The sequence below is a fragment of the Molothrus aeneus genome, chromosome 6 (genome assembly GCF_037042795.1).
Source record: "Molothrus aeneus isolate 106 chromosome 6, BPBGC_Maene_1.0, whole genome shotgun sequence".
In the NCBI taxonomy this organism is placed as follows: domain Eukaryota; kingdom Metazoa; phylum Chordata; class Aves; order Passeriformes; family Icteridae; genus Molothrus; species Molothrus aeneus.
Genome location: NC_089651.1, coordinates 15,070,598 through 15,088,797, shown reverse-complemented (window position 1 = coordinate 15,088,797; position 18,200 = coordinate 15,070,598). Strand labels below are relative to the sequence as shown.

Below are 18,200 nucleotides of genomic sequence, written 5' to 3'. Positions count from 1 at the left end.
GAAAAGGAAAGAGGATGGATATCCAGTCTTCCTCAACTTCAAGAAACTGTATCTAATTTCATTTATTTATACTTTTGGTTTGGTAGACAAGCAAGCGTTCAAGCTACAATTTGCTCAGATTGCTGAGGCAAGTCTGTCCTAACAAGAGCAGTGAAGGATTACAATCCTTTTGAGGTGCCTAATGGCTCCAGAACATACAAACACAGTGAAATAATTACACTGATCTCTTCTGCTTGCAGTATATAATCTAATCCTGTATATAAAGCCTGTCAATGTCCTTGGCCTCTAATGACTCCTAGAAGATTCAGAGGCTTCTCTGGGTCTTGGGAAATGACTCTGACTTGTTTCCAACGGTTTGTTTGGAAGGTACCATTTGTTTTTAAAAGAAAGTCAGCTGATCATGACCTGGCTGCTTTGAACATACCTTCAGTGTTTCCTTCTTCATGAATTTGGCTGTTGGAGACACACATTCTTTGTCAGACCCATTGCAAAGCTTATACTCGATCTAAAAAAAATGGGGAGTGAAGAAAATAGGAATGTGTTAACATGAAGATGTTCAAGTTTTGCTCTGATAAAGTGTTGTTTACAACTTTCAGGAATCCATGAAAGAGCTGATTGCAGACTTCAGCAGTGGAACACTGAACAGGTGTAGAAAGTGCAAATCTACAGTGCAGTCCAAACTTCCTTTTTATACCCATGGCTGGTTGGAAAATTCCCCACCAAATGTTCTTTGTATTTCTCCTATGCAGACATTAATCTTGGTTAAAAAATAAAGAAAAAACCCAACAAAACAATAAAACAAAACAGAGAACTAAACAATTATTTCTAATTTTGAAAACTGTCCAACTCCATTCAGATCTGAAAACATTTCAGTTTCTAGAACAGAATTTATGGGGAATTTGTTAAAGATTTTTCAGAACTAGACTTGATACTGGCAATGACTGTTGCACTGACTGAAATGTCCAAAAACATGGGTGGGCAAGAAATAATCTAATCATGTAACAGATAACACAGGAAATCACCTTCATCTTGGCCTTGCAAAGTGAAGCACTAAATACACACAGTCACTTCAAATGGTGTTTGATAGTGTCAGTGCTGTTTGGACTCACTTTCAGATACTACAGACTGATCTCATGGCTGTGCTGATGGGCTGCAGAAATGCTTTACTTTCATTAGGCATAATGACAGCATTACTGTTACCAAAATAAAGGTTGCTTAGAAAGTGCAGCTCTCCAGAGCCCAGCTCACAACGAGGACCCCCACGTGGAAAGGTTCTGTCAGAAAATTGTACAAAACCTGGACAAGGTTAGTGGTGAAAGAATTATTGTACAGTCTGGACTCTGCTGCTTTTTATGTGACCTTGAGGAAGTTACTTTCTCTCTCTGTACCTCTCTTCCTTCCAACCTTTCATGTGTCTGATGCATTCAGACAGTGATCTTTTGGGGTCAGGCACTGTCTCTCCCACTCACACATGACAGTTTTGTAAGAAAAGCTCAGCCCTCAGCCACCTTGATTTAATGAGTGTGACACAAAAATGAGGTGTACTAAGGAATAAATGTATCAAATATATTTCCCATTTATAAATTCACTGCTATGATGTGAAACAAACCCACTGGGCTCTCAGAATTTCTCTCCTTGATGTCACAAATAGATGTAATAATTTTACAGCACCTTCAGTTTGAAGAGACCCACTTCCTCTTTCCCTCTCAGTGACACAGAAACCTCTTGGGCTACTACAGCCATGAACTATACTGTACATTAGTGTGAGCAGGAAAATGTTTAATGACAGCCAGATCAGTCCTTTTCACATGACTCAGAGAAAAACACAGAAATGCATGACCAGATCACAGCAAACAAGCCACCAACTATACCTTGGAGACAGGGGCAGGAGCAAAAATGGGAGATAAGGGTGCTTGCTCAGCTGAGCAAAACTCCTTGTAGATTATGCAGAATTAGAAATCAGGGCAGAAATTGCAATTTGCAACAGAGCCACAGTCACTGAAGAAGCTATTACTTGTTCTCACATCCCCTTGTAGTACTCTTTCACTAAAACCAAAACTACACGATACTTTAAAAATAGAGAAATGAAAACTCAATGATGACACACAAAGGCCAAGGAAAGTCCTGATCTGACTGTTTAGCTCACAAGTCAACTTGGATCCACTCAAAGAAAAGGCCATCTCCCGGACTCCTGAAAACTATTCAGTGTTTGCTGGTTTTGTTTTCACAGAAAGCTAAGCTGGCCTCCTCTGCCTGCAATGCAGTCTCTGATTTGTATTTTGTGCTTTGGACTTTACTGTAAAACCACAAGATTTATGGTGGGGACCACTGCACAGATGTGACAAATGATCAGAGAGCTGTGCCCACAGGGTCTTTGTCACATTTCAAAGGGCAGTAGTAGACATTTGGGAGATCAGCTATAAGCCTTTCTCTATAAAGAAACCTTTCCAAGTGCCTAAATATCTCTGAGCAAAAATCCTTCAGAATTATTAGGAGATTATGCTTTCATGATTCGAGATGTATGTCCTCTGAAATCGGTCAAAATAATTCTCCCCCTTTCTCCCAATTAGCAGGAAGAATGTCCTGTCCTTGAGACACAACTATGAGCCAATTGTTTATTAGTAATTTCACTCCCTCTGGCCTGAGAGATCAGACACAGAGAGAAACACTGTGTACCAGTCCTCATTAGCCAGTGTGAGAGGCAGCAAAAGCACAGATGTTCCCAAGATTCTAGGAAATACTGCTCAGGTGCCTGCAAAGCATCAGGATACAAAGAATGCTTTTTTCTAAACTAATTAAAACAAGTTACAGTTGCTGGTTATATAGAAAATTACACTTTAGTACTTATACAAAGAATGAAATATTGGCCTCTAAGCTCACTTAGCTTGGGGAGTTTGCTGGCAGGTGAATTCAGAAAGGCTTCCAACCACAGCAAACCTGAGCCTAGACCTGCAGCTCGTGGGGAACTGGCACTGACACAGACAGAGGCACTTCCACTGCTCCACCAGCCCCACCCGGCCTTCTCCTTGGAGTCTCTCTGGGTCACGCTAAAAATAGAGTTGAACAAGCGCAAGGCTTTAAACCTGGGATGCTCACACAGGCAGACACTGATTCTGACTCTTTGGGAGAGCTGACTCTATGACCAAGGACACTGGTGCCCAATTCCAGCCAATACTGCTGTGCACACCATCAAACTACAGCACACAGCAGCTGATGAAGGGGTAATCTCCCCTGACACCAGCACAGCCTTCAGGAGCTCAATAAATACAGTGGAACTTGTCTGAAACCATTCCATACTGGTGCTCCACTTAATCAAAGCAGCTGGATGAAGAGCTTTGGAGGATGCTCTGGTGGCTCCTTAACCACTGCACTGCTTCCTTCAGGCACTCCCTTCCCCAGGTCTGGGCTACACCTGGACATGCTGAATCTGTGAACCTGGCCTGTAAGGGGAAACAGGGACACAGGGATGGTGGTCACCCAGACAGGCTTGAGAGTGGATCAGAAAGAACCAGTGACATTGCTACTCACTGCCCATATAAGAATTTCTAGGCATGGGAAAATAAGTTTCTGTGCTTCTATGTCCCAAAAACTGTAATGTACCTACCAGCTGTGTGACCAATAACAGAGCTCCCCAAGATGGTTGCAAAATGTTTTATGAAGAGAGAGAAGATGTTACTGCAACTAAACCATGGTTTTAACTAGGAGCCATGGGATGAGCTTTCAGATGTGCCTGACCCGGGACTTTTGACAGTTCCCCAGTTAGTTTTTAACTAGGCAGACTGATTGTGTCTCCTTCCCAACTTTGCCTCTTGTTATGCATATGAGGATGCACTGTCACCATCACCGATCCTAAAGAGCAGCTTGCTGGCAAGGAAACTGGTGATCTCCAGCTCTACAGAGCAAAAAGCATTGTGTTTCTGGGTTTAAAAAGTTCCTGCTTTCTCACAGGACAGATGGGATCTAACTTTCCAGGACAGCACACCACAGGTTTCCATGCTGCTGATAGTAATGATAGTTCCCCCAGGATTAAATAATATGATTTCATATTTTTACATTAATCTGTCCTAATGGTTTTGATTGTACCTTGTGGCATACATAAGATCAGTAAATTTGGGCCCATCAGCTCTAAAGATTCCTAAGACACAGCAGGGTCTTGCATTGCTAAGACACACCAAGAGCATTTAATAATGTCTTTCTACTGCCCTGCCTTTCTCAGCCTGGCAGAAAACAAAGAGAAGCCATTTGTCATCACAGCAAGTCTTCCAAGGACACTGGGATAATGCTTGTTCAGGGTACCAGGATCTGGCCCCCGCTCTTTGCAACAATATGTGAACAATATTGGCCACAGATGAGACTTTGTACAATGGGAGAGTAAGGAATTTGTGTCCTTTTTAAAGAAAGAAGAAGCACACTGGATATTCTAATAGGAAAGTAGTAAGAAGGTTTTCCAGATACTGGTTCTCATAAAGAGGGAAGTCTGTTATTCTGCCAAAAACTTTCACCAGAGCATGCTGCAGCACTCATAGAGAGAAGAAATTGTTGTCCCTTTTCAGTTCTCTAATCAAACCTGTCCTTTTCAGGACTGAGTGATGACCTTGCCGCTGACAACGGGCTGTACTGTACTCAAAAATATACTTTTTATCCCAGTTAAGTTTCTGTTCCCTTTCATCTCAGTCTTGGAGCTCTGGAGATTCACTGCTGATTGTTAGCAGTCATCACAATACCCTAACACTTCTGCCAGGCTTTTTAAGAGAGCATGCAGAGTTCTCACAATAGTGCTATTCTGATCCAGAGTCTTTTTGGTGACTTCATTTCCAAGAGGAATCAAATAATTTCACAGAAAAGCAGCCTGTGATCAACTCTGGCGTAGGGGATGCCAGCCCATCAGCATGCCAGCCCTGCCTAGGACAACAGAAAGAGGAATATCCTGTTACTTAGCTCAAGCAATCCTTGCTGCACAACAGCCAGAATTATTCCAAATCAGAAATATTTTAAATAAAGTCATTCTCAAGCTGTGCTCTGCATGGTAACAGCAGTGACAGCTTACAAGTTGCCCTTTCGTCTTCTTTGTATCCAAGAGAGAGAAAGAAAAGATCAGATGGGAATTTGAAGGCAGAACAAAAGGAGCTGGGGTCATAAGTTATGCTTCACAAAATCAGTGATATGTCCTTGGTCAGATGTAATTTCTCCAGCATTTTTTCCACATATAATTGCTACAAATCATGATCACACAGAAATAAAAAAAATGAAAGAAAAGTTGTTTAAGTAGTATAAAAACTATGGAAAAGCTGAGTTTGACATTGCAACTGAGAAACTCCTTATTACTTATGTGAATATTCACAGATATCTCAGCCAAATGTAAACAATTTTGGTTTCATTATAAGCATCTCTTTTCGAAAACTTTTTTACTTTTGTTGTGAATTAACAGCTCATCCAAAGCATAGTGGAGTCAGTGAGACAATTCTTACTGACAAAGAACCTTTGCAGTAGGGAAGATTACCCTTCAACTGCTATGCTGCTTTACAGCAAGCTGAATAATCTTCAACTGAAACTTTCCAGTTGGGAAAAAAACCCAACATAATAATCCCTCTTATTTCAACCCTGTTACAGATACAGTGACTGTGTTTACAACTCTGAAACAGCACAATGATTAGCACAAACTGAAAAGCAAACTGCACAAATAAACAGTTGACATGACAGCAGCATCTGGGGAAAATAACTGGTGAAATTCAGCCATCCAAGCAACTTCAAATATCAAGTTATACCAGTATTTAGTGGAATCCTTGGCCCTGCTGCATCAAATTATGGAAAATAAAGAAAAACTCACAGACCTCACAGGATTTCCATTTGATCATTTAAGTGTGCCTTGTATGGGAAGTTTGTTCTGCAAGGTCAGAATATTTGAAGAGAACATTTGAGGCAAGATGGGAAGTTGGACACTGAGAAAGATGCTGTTTCACATGACTGTCCTAGACTTAGTGCCAGAGAAAGCTGAAGCAGTTTTGATTTCCCCTCCAGCTATAGGCACAGCTTTTGTCCCTAGGCTGAGATTAAACAAAGTGAGCAATGAAATACAATTGGATCTGCAGTTTTGCTAATTTTTTTAATAAGTACTTTCAATTTCAGCACCTCCATTTGCCTTCACCTTCCTTGTCAGAAACTTAATCTAGTGACTAAGGAATTACAATCACCAGTGACCTATGCTGACATGACTGCACTGCTGTGGCTTACCCAAAGTTACCAGCTTTGAGTTACTACTGTCCACATTCACCTCTGTGAGGCACCTGGGTGTTTTCAGGGCTTGCATGTACCTACAGAAGTTAGGGCTGCTCCATGTTTTCCCCTTCACATGCAAAATCCCACCCCTCTTCAACCTGATTTTCCCAGGATACCCCAGGCTACATCTTTGCTCAGCTGAAATCAGCTGGAAAGCCCTCTGTGGACAACTGTGACTACTCTAAAGTGCTGCCCTTGGAATTGAGGAAGCCAAATGTGCTGAGCCAGGGCATAGAAACTGAGTGTAAGTGTTCATAGAAACAACTGGCTCCAAAAGAATTCCATCCACAACATGGAGGCCATGAAGTATGGTAAAGAAAAGACAGCAAGGGTTCAGTTGAGCATAGCCACCACCTGGAAGGGCTAGAATCTCCCATTAAGCTGAGCTTAACACACATAGGGGATGTTTCACTCCTGAGTCTCTCCAAGGTGATTCCTGCAATTTCTGGGTCTGTCTACCAAACAATTCCTTGGTTTGCTGGCTAAGGGAGACCAGAGGAAAAGCTACCCTTGTAACTGCCATATTTGTGAATGATCTTCTATGTTAGTCCTGAGCATAACCATGACTGGAATAAACTCAGAAGTCAGAATCATGATTAACAGATCAAGGAGGGTGAGCTTGAGAGAGTATGGGAACTGTAGCTTAAATCTCAAGTGATGAGTATGTGCAGTTTCAAACCACTGTGCAGATAACATAAATTCCTAGCAGTCAGTTATATTCATAATTCAGATTACTGAACAATTTGAGCATGTGGAAAAACTAATTCACAATGCTTTGCCTTCCAACACATCACATAACTGTGCATGCAATAGCCCCACTCCTACAATTTCATAGACTTCATTGCAGCATTAGCAAGGGACTGGAAACAGTGAAGTACCACTGAACTCCAGCTTCAGCATTTTTCTGACTATGCCTGAAAATATACCTCCATTCTTTGTGGCCCTGCATGTATATCAAGAGACTCCAGCTGCCCTTTAGCCAGTAGAATTAACAGGTAAGCACAGGAAAGAAAGAGAACATGTAGCACTGCATACTGCAATAAAAGGTGCCTCAGAGGACTCTAACAGCATCAAATGAGGCACAAAGCAAAACAAAGGCACCTACTGTCACTATCAGGTAAGTGCTAACTGTACTACCTGCTTGCAGAGACAGTTTGGTGATACTATGAGCTTTCATCCCAGAAAACAAGGATAAAGGACTCTAAAACAGAGAGAAACTAATAGGAGAAACAATCTGAAATAAGTATGCTAGTATTTTTTTTTTCCCTTTGAAAAAGGAGATGAAAGAGACTCCACTTTAGAAATTAAATAGGAGAAAACGTGCTGCAGAAAGTTACCCATGTAATATGTACCCAAAGTGTGCCTTAAATATGCCCCAATAAAATGTGGGTCAAGAAGCCACAGCTGAAATGGCAAATATATATATAGTGCCAAGAACCACACAAACACATTGAAAGCAAATGTTCCAGTATCAAAAATATATCAAATATTTGACTGTCTGTTCAGACAGGACAACTGGGATGTGTCCACACCTCAAAGAGAGCAGCCCACCCTGAGCACAGGGTAGTGTGGTTGCAGATAAGTCTTCACACCTCACAAGTTCCCAGACATTTATAGGGGTTTTATGCCACATTCTCTCTGCTCACTTGGGCAACCTGCAGCCTTCTCCATCACGCAATGTAGATATGGCCTGGGTGAAGAAAATGCAGAACTGTTTCCACCTCACTGATGAAGATGTGAAACAGAAATGCAATTAATGTGCCTTGGCAATGCAGGGAATCCAAGGCAGAGTTGAGGTTCCCCAAGCCCCAGTCCAGGGACAGAATCACTTGACTGGCTTTCCTTTCCTTCTTATTACTGAGTGAAAGTAGTTAATGAGCTGTGGTACCTCAAAGTAGTGCTGCTGAAAGAACTCTGATTTCCAACACAGTTTTTCATATCCACCATACCAAAACATGGGCAAATATCCATGGCATGGATCTGTAACCTATAACATTTACTTTTTAATCCATTAATTAAACTAGCACACTCTAAAGTCCAGTCTCTAGCAATTATTCCTCCCCTCTGCTATCAGGAATCTAAATATGACCCCATTAGGGCACACTTCTCCCTTTGGTTCAAGCAGGTGGAATCACTATTTATTTTTAAACTGAAATAGTACGACAGATCCCTACTTACAGTTGTGAAAGCTGACAGTAAGGCTTTATTTTATGGCATTAGAGCTGAGTGGATGTGAAAAATTACTTATTAAACAAACTGACCACCAGTTTGCCTGAATTTTTAAGTAACAAGACATTTCACAATAAGGACTCCCCACTGTCATTGCAAAGCATGACAGAAGGCAAGGAACAAGGCTGGAGGAGAGCAAGGTAGTGTGCTACACAGCAAGATTGAGAAGAGTGAAGTGAATTTCACCTAGAAGTGAAATCTAGGTGGGCACCCAAATCTTCCATGGGTGCTTCTCCTTTCAAAAATATACCTGTAGGGGACTGAATGGCAAGGAAGGCCTGGAGGCTAGGAAAACACAGCTGAGCCATGCTCTCACCCAGAAACCTCTACAAATACATTCCTATTCCTATGTTCATCCTGCATCTCAGAAATCAAACTCCCTCTTGGACAGCATTTCAGGACTCTGAGCTGTCCTGTCCATTCAAAGTCCTTCTTCTTTACATTCCTAAGTCATTGGAAATTCAATACCACTCCATGTGCAAAACATCTAGCTTTAAAACACAGCCCTGGATGCAGTTACCTGGTCCTTGGGTTTCTCCACTGCCAGGATAAGTGGGAGGCTGATTTTCCTTGAGGAACCTGCCTGAAAAAGCAAAACCAAGATTGGTTTGCAGCTTGCCAGGTTCCAGCAATAGCAGAGGACATGTATACAAGTCCTTGTTGCATACTCCCAAAGCTCCTCTCATCATCATCTCCCCGTGCTGACCTCTGCCAGTACAGTACAGAACAACCTGCGAGCTCCAGGCAAGCACAGAGAAATGTACTGGAAGATGAAGAGATTATTTTCATGTCTCACAAGAAATCACTTGTCTGCAGCTGCTTCTTTTGTGCTATATTTTCATTTCAGCTGGTGCCACTTGCATTTTATAGCTTCATAGTTTAAAATAAATTTAGTTAAAAATTTATTAACTGGTCTCGCTTCTGTATCTAGTTACCCTCCAGAAACATGTTAGGGAGCTGCAGCCAAAAAAGCTGTGCATGAATCTCAAAGCCAGATCTCATTACAAGGTTGATTCCATCTCTACAGAAAATCAAACCCTGGCACTCTGTAACTCAGATCTAGAGGCAGGTTTTCAGCAGTGAGATCCAGGGACTTTAGACTCAGTTTTAGCTCTCCATAACAGGCTGGATGGAAAAGCTGTGTTCAGGAAATGTTGATTAGTTTGTCTTCCTCTCTTGTTACACCAATTCCCAGAGCTCTCTCCCAGGCTCTCCACTCACTGTTTCAGATGCTGTGCACTACACTAAATATTACAGTTTTCTTTTGCAAAACAATTAAGATGTATGATTGCCTTGCTGATCAGGAACAGCAGGAGACACCTCTGCTGACAAAATCAACCTTCCAACCATAATTATTCATATCTAATTACTCTGCCAAATGAAGTCCAAATAAACCAGGTTCTTCTGTGGGAGGTGAAATCAAGCCAGAGGAAAGTGCAAGTTTCCTTGTCATCCCAACCATGCAAAAATACTCATTTTCTTTCCCTCAAAATACACACACACAGTTCCTGCAGAAACAGAGGGAGAGGCTTTCTTAATGACCTTAAAAAAAGTGCAAGAATAAGATCCTGAGAAGAAATGAAAGCAAGACTGGGAATGGTTCCCTATCTCAAAGTACCTTGCTGATGGAGTTTGGAGTCTGTGGTGTCTCATCCTTCAGCGATGATGGGCTGTTTCCTTCCACATCTTTTCCTGCAACAAAAAAAAAAAAAAAAAAAAAAAAAAAAAAAAAAAAAAAAAAAAAAAAGTGATTCAAAACCAGCAAAATTCTGGGCAAAACCATGGCTCCTCATGGCCTGAGAAGGGCTACTGCTATCAGCACACAAGGGAAGTTATCGTGAGCAAGAGCAAGCACACCATGATCCCAGAGAAGGATCGTGTCAAATTTGAAATAGCTTCGATCCTCATGCTTGGGTAACAAGACTGCTCAAAAGTAAAGTCTCAAAACACCATGGAAAACCAGCATGATGGTTGCAAAGTCCAGCATTTGAAAGCTGGAAAAAACCAGAAATAAGGTTGCTTATGCATCCTTAATCAGCTCCCTTCTGTGTCTGCATTATGATGCAGTCTTTAATTACATTACCACAGTCTGTTCTTTCCTTACATACCCCATGCCTTGTTCAGTGCAAATAATAAATGCAATTCAGTTAATAAGCAGCTATTCAATCCCCCTTGGTCAGTATCTGGCAACTATACACTAATGCACTTGATAGCATGCTTTGTTGGACAAATAATAACTATGATCACAAAATGTTACAGAAGACAGAAGAGTATCTAGGCATAATTAGTAAAACAAAATTTAAAAACCGCCAACACACTTGCAGAAGATCAATGTCTTCTGACCAAGTTATTTGTTAAAATAAGAAATATTTTAAATTTACGAGCAGCAAATGAGTACTATGACATTTTCCAATCATTGTAGAAATACATAGTCACTACTCAAATATCCTAAACTTGCATATATTATATCCTGGCATGAGTGTGTGTAGTCCTAGTCCAAGCAATAAAATGTAATGGTAAATACTGTTCTCTTGGCCAAATGTAATCATGGCCTTAGAGTAAAAAAAAACATAGAGCTTCATTAAATAAAATGCCAAAAAATAGAATCTGATGAGACAAGATTTTTAGTGCCAAGATAGGCATTGTTAACCAATTACAATGTCATTTTCTTCTCAGAATCACTGGCAATCAGAGCTTCAGAATACAGGATGCAGTAAAGAACTACCAAGACAGTGAAACACAGTCCATTTGTAGCACACTGCAAACATGGGAACTGTTGAAAATGTTTCTAGCACCGTGTGGGCCAGCCTTGGAAACACCACCAAACCCAAAATCAGCAAGGGAAAACACTGATATTTTTTTTTTTCAGCCAGCAGAAACTGTCATAGATGTGTCAGAACCATAATTTCTTCTGGAATTATCAGAGCAGCCTTTTAAGAGGTCAGGCAGCCTTTTAGGAAGCCAAGCACTGTTAGGAAAGTCAGCCACAGGAGCCCATGCTGACACAGGAGGCTTGGGAGAAGAGGGACAGCATGTGTCACAAGACCCATATCTCAACCTACTTTCTTAGCTGTCACTCCTCCCCTGGAAACACTGAGCCCTAAATAGTGCACTCAGAATCCTGATTTTTGTGGGCAGGAGAAAATTAAAAAAAAAAAAATCACCTGTGGCCAGAGATTTGACAGTGACTTTGTGCTACCATGACGAGTGGGATGGCCATAAGCACTGCTGTGCATGGATTAGGACCTGAATCTTCATTTTCCTTTCTCTCATAGCATTTTCATCTCTATAACCCCCCCTTCTCCCCAAAAGAGGCAGAGGAAGATGGAAAAAAACTCATAAAGCCATGTAGCTGCTGCACTTTTTCCCCATGAAGAGTTTTTTCTGCACATGTATGGGAAAGTAAGACATGGTCTAAAAGTTCCAGTAAAGTTAATGGGAATCAGCTGCTGCCCACTCCTAGGGAATGGTGTCTATTAGCACAACAGAATTCACATCCATTCTTTATCATGTCTCATTTCTCAAAGAAAGCTTGACTCCCAAGCTCGTAGCTGTACAAAAAGCCTGGATGTGAGACATTTCTGCCTTCTCCCAGTAATGCATTTAAAAGGATTGGCACCTGAACAATGAGATTTTCCCTGTTCCTGAGGTTCTGGACAATCCTGCTCACAGAGCATTATGGGGAAAAAAGGAACATGCAACATTCCAACATGGAACATGTCCATTCTTACTGTATCATTTACAAAGGCTTCATTAGGTATGTTCATGAAGCAACACCTACTAGTTTCTTATGCCAAATGCATTAAGTCTACTGGAAATTGTGAGGCAAAGGCTGTTTCTCAGAGGAGAGAATCCCTCTGAATCCCTCATCTTTCCTGTCTGTCTCAAGCAACCCTGCTGCCACCATGCAGAAGGAGAGGGCCAGCCCTTGTTTGGAAAGCAAACTTCACAGGAACAATGTAGAAGTTTCTCAAAACCCCACACAGTTGAGTGCACAGAAAACTCAAAAGTGAGAGTCTCACCTACAGTGGAACAGACACAGCCACGTCGAGAAAATAAATAAGAAACCACAGAAAAACATAAGAGGAGCTAAACATGAACTGGCCATAGAAGGTGAAACACTTACCTCCCTGATCAAGAAAACACAATGCACACAATAGAAAGAGAGATGAACCTCACAATTTAAAGTGCTGGTTGCCACCAGGGCACACAAAGAAGGCTCCTCCACAAAGTAGCCCAGAAATTCTGCACCAAATAACAAAAAACATTTTGGGAAGTGAATCAGTAGTGCTTATGGAAACAGCCTTCATCACACAGTGAAGAAAACTGCCAACACTCCAGTCTTGTGGCTAGAGAGTAGAATTACTGATACTTTCTTTTTATCCATTATTGTCATGCACAGGGGAACTAAATATTTAGTTCCTTTTCAGAACAGCAACCATTCCTTCTCTTTGGCTTTCTACTGGGCATCAGTCCTGTAGGTGCATTTGTCTTTCCACTTTATAAAGAATGATACAGCAAGCATGACTGATAAACTTCAAGAGGAAATACAAGCTCTGATGTGTGACAAAGCTATTGCAAATAAAATCAATTTATGCTGTAAATATCAGCCATGTGACCCAATGTGAACACCTGAAATGTAGTTCTGTGTATCCTTCACAGGAAAATTCCCATATTCATGAAAGTACATCTCTTACGATGCAGATAAGCCAATCTAAATTTTTATTTAAGGACTCTGTGATCTTGCAGCTTAATCTAAAAGAGAGATCCTTTAAAAATTCTTATACCAATAAATTTCCTATCCTCTGAAACAGAAAACAGAGAAAGGTTCTCTCTCCTCATGGCCAAGTGAAAGACAGACATGAACAAGGAACAAGAATTCTTGTCCTTCTGATTTGTGAGCTCCCTATGAAAAGAAAGTATCTTACTCAAATTTCTCTCAGTTACAAGAATCATTAGCACTTTTGTATGCAAGCAAAAGGCAAGAAATCCAAAGTGCTATTTCAGATAGTGCCCTCTGCATTTCCCATATGTTTCCTTTAAAAAAAATTGATTCTCTTGCTGAACTGCATCCCCAGAGTGTAGCTCTCCTGAGGTGTAAAGTCTGTCACTCCCTTCACTCTGAAATATTTATTTGCACATCTTCATTGTTGTAGGGAGAATCCTAGGTGATGGTGCAGTGAGAGGTGCAGCTCCAGCACATCACATGCCACTGAATTCCAGCCAGGAAATCACTGGGCTTTGCTGCCCACTGCACCCACTCAACACAACCAGCCCAGTGCTCATGTAAGGGAAACCTGCTGGGTTCAGGCAGCAAAACACAGACCACTGGAAAAGCCTCAAGAACTGAAAGCTCATGTAAAACAACAGAGAAAAATAGAGAACAGAGAAATATGGGATGCAGCTTATGGACACAGAGCTGTGGCTTATCTATGGTGATAGTAGCATTGTTCAGAGGAACAGGAGAAGGTAGGGAGAAGCACACAAGGCTCAGAGGAAAACAAGGCAGAAGCAGCAGCAAAGGAGTGAAAGCAGAGCCTGCCAGGAAATGGCAGCTGAACATGAAGAATAACAGGCCATTCTTGCAGGAAATATGAGGAAAACAAAGAGACAAGGCAGCTCCACAGGGGCAGGAAAAGAAATGAGAGGAGTAAGGACAGACAAAACCCCAGACTGCCTGCAAGAAACCCCCTGACTGAAGGAGCAAATTCTGTTTGTTTAAAAGGGATATTCTCTCCTTTATAAATCCTTTAGCCTGTGCTCTTCCTTTGCAATACTGAGGGCTACAGCCCTCACTGACACTGGTGCTGGAGGTTTCCTGGGAGAACTGTGCAGCAGAACAGGAGATCCATCATGGCTCAAGGCACTTGTTCTGCTGAGCCCAGCAAAGGCTGCCAGCAGGGATCAAGGAGCAACAAGGTGATGGGGGAAGCTGAGGAAGAGAATATTTCTTCCAGCCACCTCCTCCACACTGAAACCCTCAACTTTCCCTGGTTTCTAAAATATTACAGCACTGAAATATAACTGTGAGGGAGTCACTGACTTTTTTAGCATTGAAAATGCTGGTAAGGACTGAAGAAAGAACTGGGCAAACTCTAAGATATGGCTCTTCATCACCTCAAACAAGGGGAAGCAAATACAAGCTGGAAAATCAGCCCTTCAGCTCCCAAGAAGTGAGCTATTTATTTGCTACATGTTTGTACAGACTGTACTTATGGGCAATCAGCTGTTCAGAAGTTCCTCCAGGTTTGAAATGTATGAGATTTTAGGTGTCCCATTTTAAATTGTTTTCAATTTGATTACTGAAAGGTTGTTGAAGCTTCCAGCTGCCTCAGTGACAGCCAGGATTAGTCAGCACTGCTGAAAATAGGCTCCCCACTGCCTTACAGCAGACACTCACAAACAAAATACCTGCAAAATCAGAGGCCCTTGAAACCTTTGCATTTAAAGACAATTAGCTCAGGAAACCCAGACCTGGTTCTGGGCTACACCTGCAAAGCCCAGAGAGTCTGTTCAGTGTTACATCTATATGAGCACTGAAACCTTTTGACAGAGGCTGTGTTCTTTCTGCAGATATCAGTGTTTTGAAACCTCACAGGTGCTGTGAGATTTGACTGTTTACAACTGACATGGCAGCTGCAGATGACAGCTCTACAACTTGTGACTGCCCCCTGAAGCACTTGTTTACAGACTGGAACAGAAGCATTGTCTGCAGACTGCAATCAAGGGAAGACTTCAATGTTTACTGTGAGCAACAAATTCTGAAACAATAAAATGAGCTCTTTTTCCTTCAAGAAAGGTGCTAGGAAATTCAAAGCTACAAAAAAAAAAATAAATGTAAAGAGAATGCTTAAAGCTAGTTTGCCATTCATTGCAACCTGTCAAGCTTCTTGGTACTTGTAGTGCTTGTAGATATTTACAGAACATTAACCACAGAAATTTTGCTCCTGTGATATTTATCCTGGGCTCTAAATCTGAACAGGGAAACCTGCCATTAAACATCTGCAAATGGGGACAGTAAATTTTAAGCAAGCACAACGCTTAGGGCAAAACACATAAGTGACTTGAAGTGGATGTGCCTGAAAACATTATAGCAATTTTTAAAATGTAAGGCCATGCAGCATTCAATCAGTTACAAACCCCAATTCTCATGCCCTCCATTCCCACTTAATGCCATGGCAATGAAAAATAGCAGCACTGTCTGGGGTCCAGTACTGCTGTGTTGCAGCAGCTTCTCTCACTTTCTCTTTCCCACTCTTGTTCCTGTGGCAGCATGCTGAGATATCCACCTGCAGCCAAGCACCTGAGGCACGCTGTGTTCTGCACTGCCACCCAGACACCCACCTGGGCTGAGCGGGTAGATGTCGTTGTCGGCCCCGAAGAACAGATTGCGCGTCAGCTTGCGAGGATCCACCTTCTGAGGGGTGGACGAGGCCGGACAGAGGGAGAACCTGCGACGAAGGAAGTTCTCCTCCTTCATGGCATGAGCTGTGGGGGTTTTCTGAAAAAGAAAGATTGATTACAGTTAATTTCAAGACACAGGAAATCAAAGTTTTCACACCTAGATGGCTCCGCTGCTTCAGAGCCACCTAATCCCATGCGGTGTGACAGATCTTTTTATAGAGTGCCAAAAGGCCATGCAGGGGAAAAAAAACTATATTAGTTTGAAGCTACAATTACTCATTTGCTGACTGTCAGTATTTCTAAGCTGTAGGGAAGCAGGACACTGCTCCTGAGTGAATCCAGGCAGTGTAACGTCTTCCTGCCCACAAGGATCTATCAGGATAACAGCTACTCACTAGGTCCATTCAGTGGCCAACATTCAGTACACAGTGCCTGAAACTTTTTTTTTCTTTTTTTTTAAAGGCTTTTGAGTCTCATAAATGGAACTCCATTGGTGTCCGCAGAGTTACACCATCTCCACACAAATCAACATTAATCTGAGCTGTGTGGAGGAAGGCCAGCTGCACTGGCTGCAGGGAACAGCAGCAAGAGATCACACCAGTCACTCCCACCCTTATTTCCTACTACAGCACATATCAATGATTTTGGTTTTTTAAAATGGCATTAAAATCAGCCTTGCAGTTTGGTCAGTAAGATACCCATTGCTGCTCTGTGGCATTTGTGTCCCCAGAAGCCTCCCTGCATCCCTGTACTGGTGGTACTTTGCTCTTTACCAGCACTTGGCTAATGCATTAGACCATCCTGACTGGAATTAAAGGGTTTTTTATACCCATCCAACAAGCAGTTCTTTCTTACCCTTAACAAACAGATACTATGACTGTCTCCTACCCGAGTTACAGGCTTTATTCTCTCCCCATGTGCAGCCAGAGGCAGGGCTCTGGATAGCAGTAAGAAGTGTTAACCCAACCTTTGGGTGGGCATCCCTCACCACAAGGTCTGCTGCTTCTCTGGTGAACAGTTACTGAGGTAAGGAAAACCCCTTAAGGATAGTACACATTTCCTGAAAAGCATCTCCACATTTTTCCATCTCTTTTAGGTTACTGGGAAAACAAAGAATAAAAGGTTGCCCAGAGTCACAGTGCAGTTTGGAGGGGCAGAACCTACATGCTCCTAAGGTGACCCTCATGGCACAGGGGGGATATGGGCTAATAACAGGCTAGAAGACCCTGCCCTACCCTTCCTGCTCCCAGGACAGCCCCTATGCTTCTGCTGTGCAAATGCCCCAATTTCATGGGGAACCCCCAACAGCATCTTGGAGCTCAGCCTTCACAGCCAAGACACCATACAAGGGGGTGTCATGAATGTGTCCCAGTGTGAGGAACTCCCCTCCTGTGTTTTATCTGGGCTCTCTACCTCCACCTTCCCTGCCAATCTCTGTAGACCACAGGTCTACAGGTTTTGCAACTTTTTAACATTTATTTGTCCAGCAAGCTACATCAGCTTTATAAACTAACTGTTGTGCAGAAGGCAAGAGAGAATCTGCTCCTTCTTTCCAGCAAGAGAAGGCCTCAGTGCCCAAGAGCTTAATTTGATCTAAACCAGGCTGGACTCCAGCAATGCATATGGGTTACCAAAACCACCTTGAGCAGCAGGTCTTTCTGAACCCAGGTCACCATGGGGTGTGTGAGACATCAGGCTCTGTAATATCCAACAACAGGCTGATGGGCAGCAGGTGGGGCTGCCCAAAAATGGGATTCCCCTGGGCAACGCAGCTGCCATTTGAAGGGGATGTGTGTCCCCTGTTGGGCCTGCATCACCCGCAGAGGACGGGACAAGGTCTGTGCAGTGATTGCCAAGAACTCCAGAGCCCTGTGCGCCAGCATGGCCCCCAGCATGAAGTGGTGTAAGACAGCACACACTCAGCAGCAGAACTTCACTGCAGCCTCCTCACACAGCTCTGGGTGAAAGGCTTTCTGTTTGAGCTCCAGGACACTCACACTGCCCGGGGCTGCCACGGGCCAAGCCTTGCCTGGCACCCCATGCAGGGCCATGTTGTGTGATGGCAGCCAGGTGAAAAGGGGTGGCTGCAGCTTTCCACTGGCTGCTGCCCTGCCTCCTGTCAATTCAATGGGCCAGGAAACTGCTCTGCAAACACATCCAGGCTGCCACTGTGGCCAACAGCATCTCTAAGGCAGCAGGTAACATAGCTAACTTAGCAATGTAAATAAACCTCTGTTTGCTTAGAAACTCCTGACTGCAAACAGCTGGGCGGGGAGAGATGCAAAACTTGA

At 42.6% G+C, this 18,200-nt stretch overlaps 1 protein-coding gene across 5 annotated transcripts in view; it reads right to left on the bottom strand.

Annotated features, from left to right (window-relative positions):
* OSBPL5 (oxysterol binding protein like 5) overlaps nucleotides 1-18,200 on the bottom strand; it is a 173,451-nt gene that overhangs the window by 44,506 nt on the left and 110,745 nt on the right. For 4 of the 5 annotated variants that reach the window (XM_066551722.1, XM_066551723.1, XM_066551724.1 and 1 more), the window contains exons 2-5: nucleotides 15,850-16,006; nucleotides 10,124-10,197; nucleotides 9,026-9,088; nucleotides 425-505 (exon numbers count right to left, since the gene is read on the bottom strand). In XM_066551722.1, coding sequence (XP_066407819.1) covers nucleotides 425-505; nucleotides 9,026-9,088; nucleotides 10,124-10,197; nucleotides 15,850-16,006 — 375 coding nt within the window. The remainder of the gene's footprint in view (nucleotides 1-424; nucleotides 506-9,025; nucleotides 9,089-10,123; nucleotides 10,198-15,849; nucleotides 16,007-18,200) is intronic. The other variant, XM_066551726.1, reaches the window with a different exon arrangement.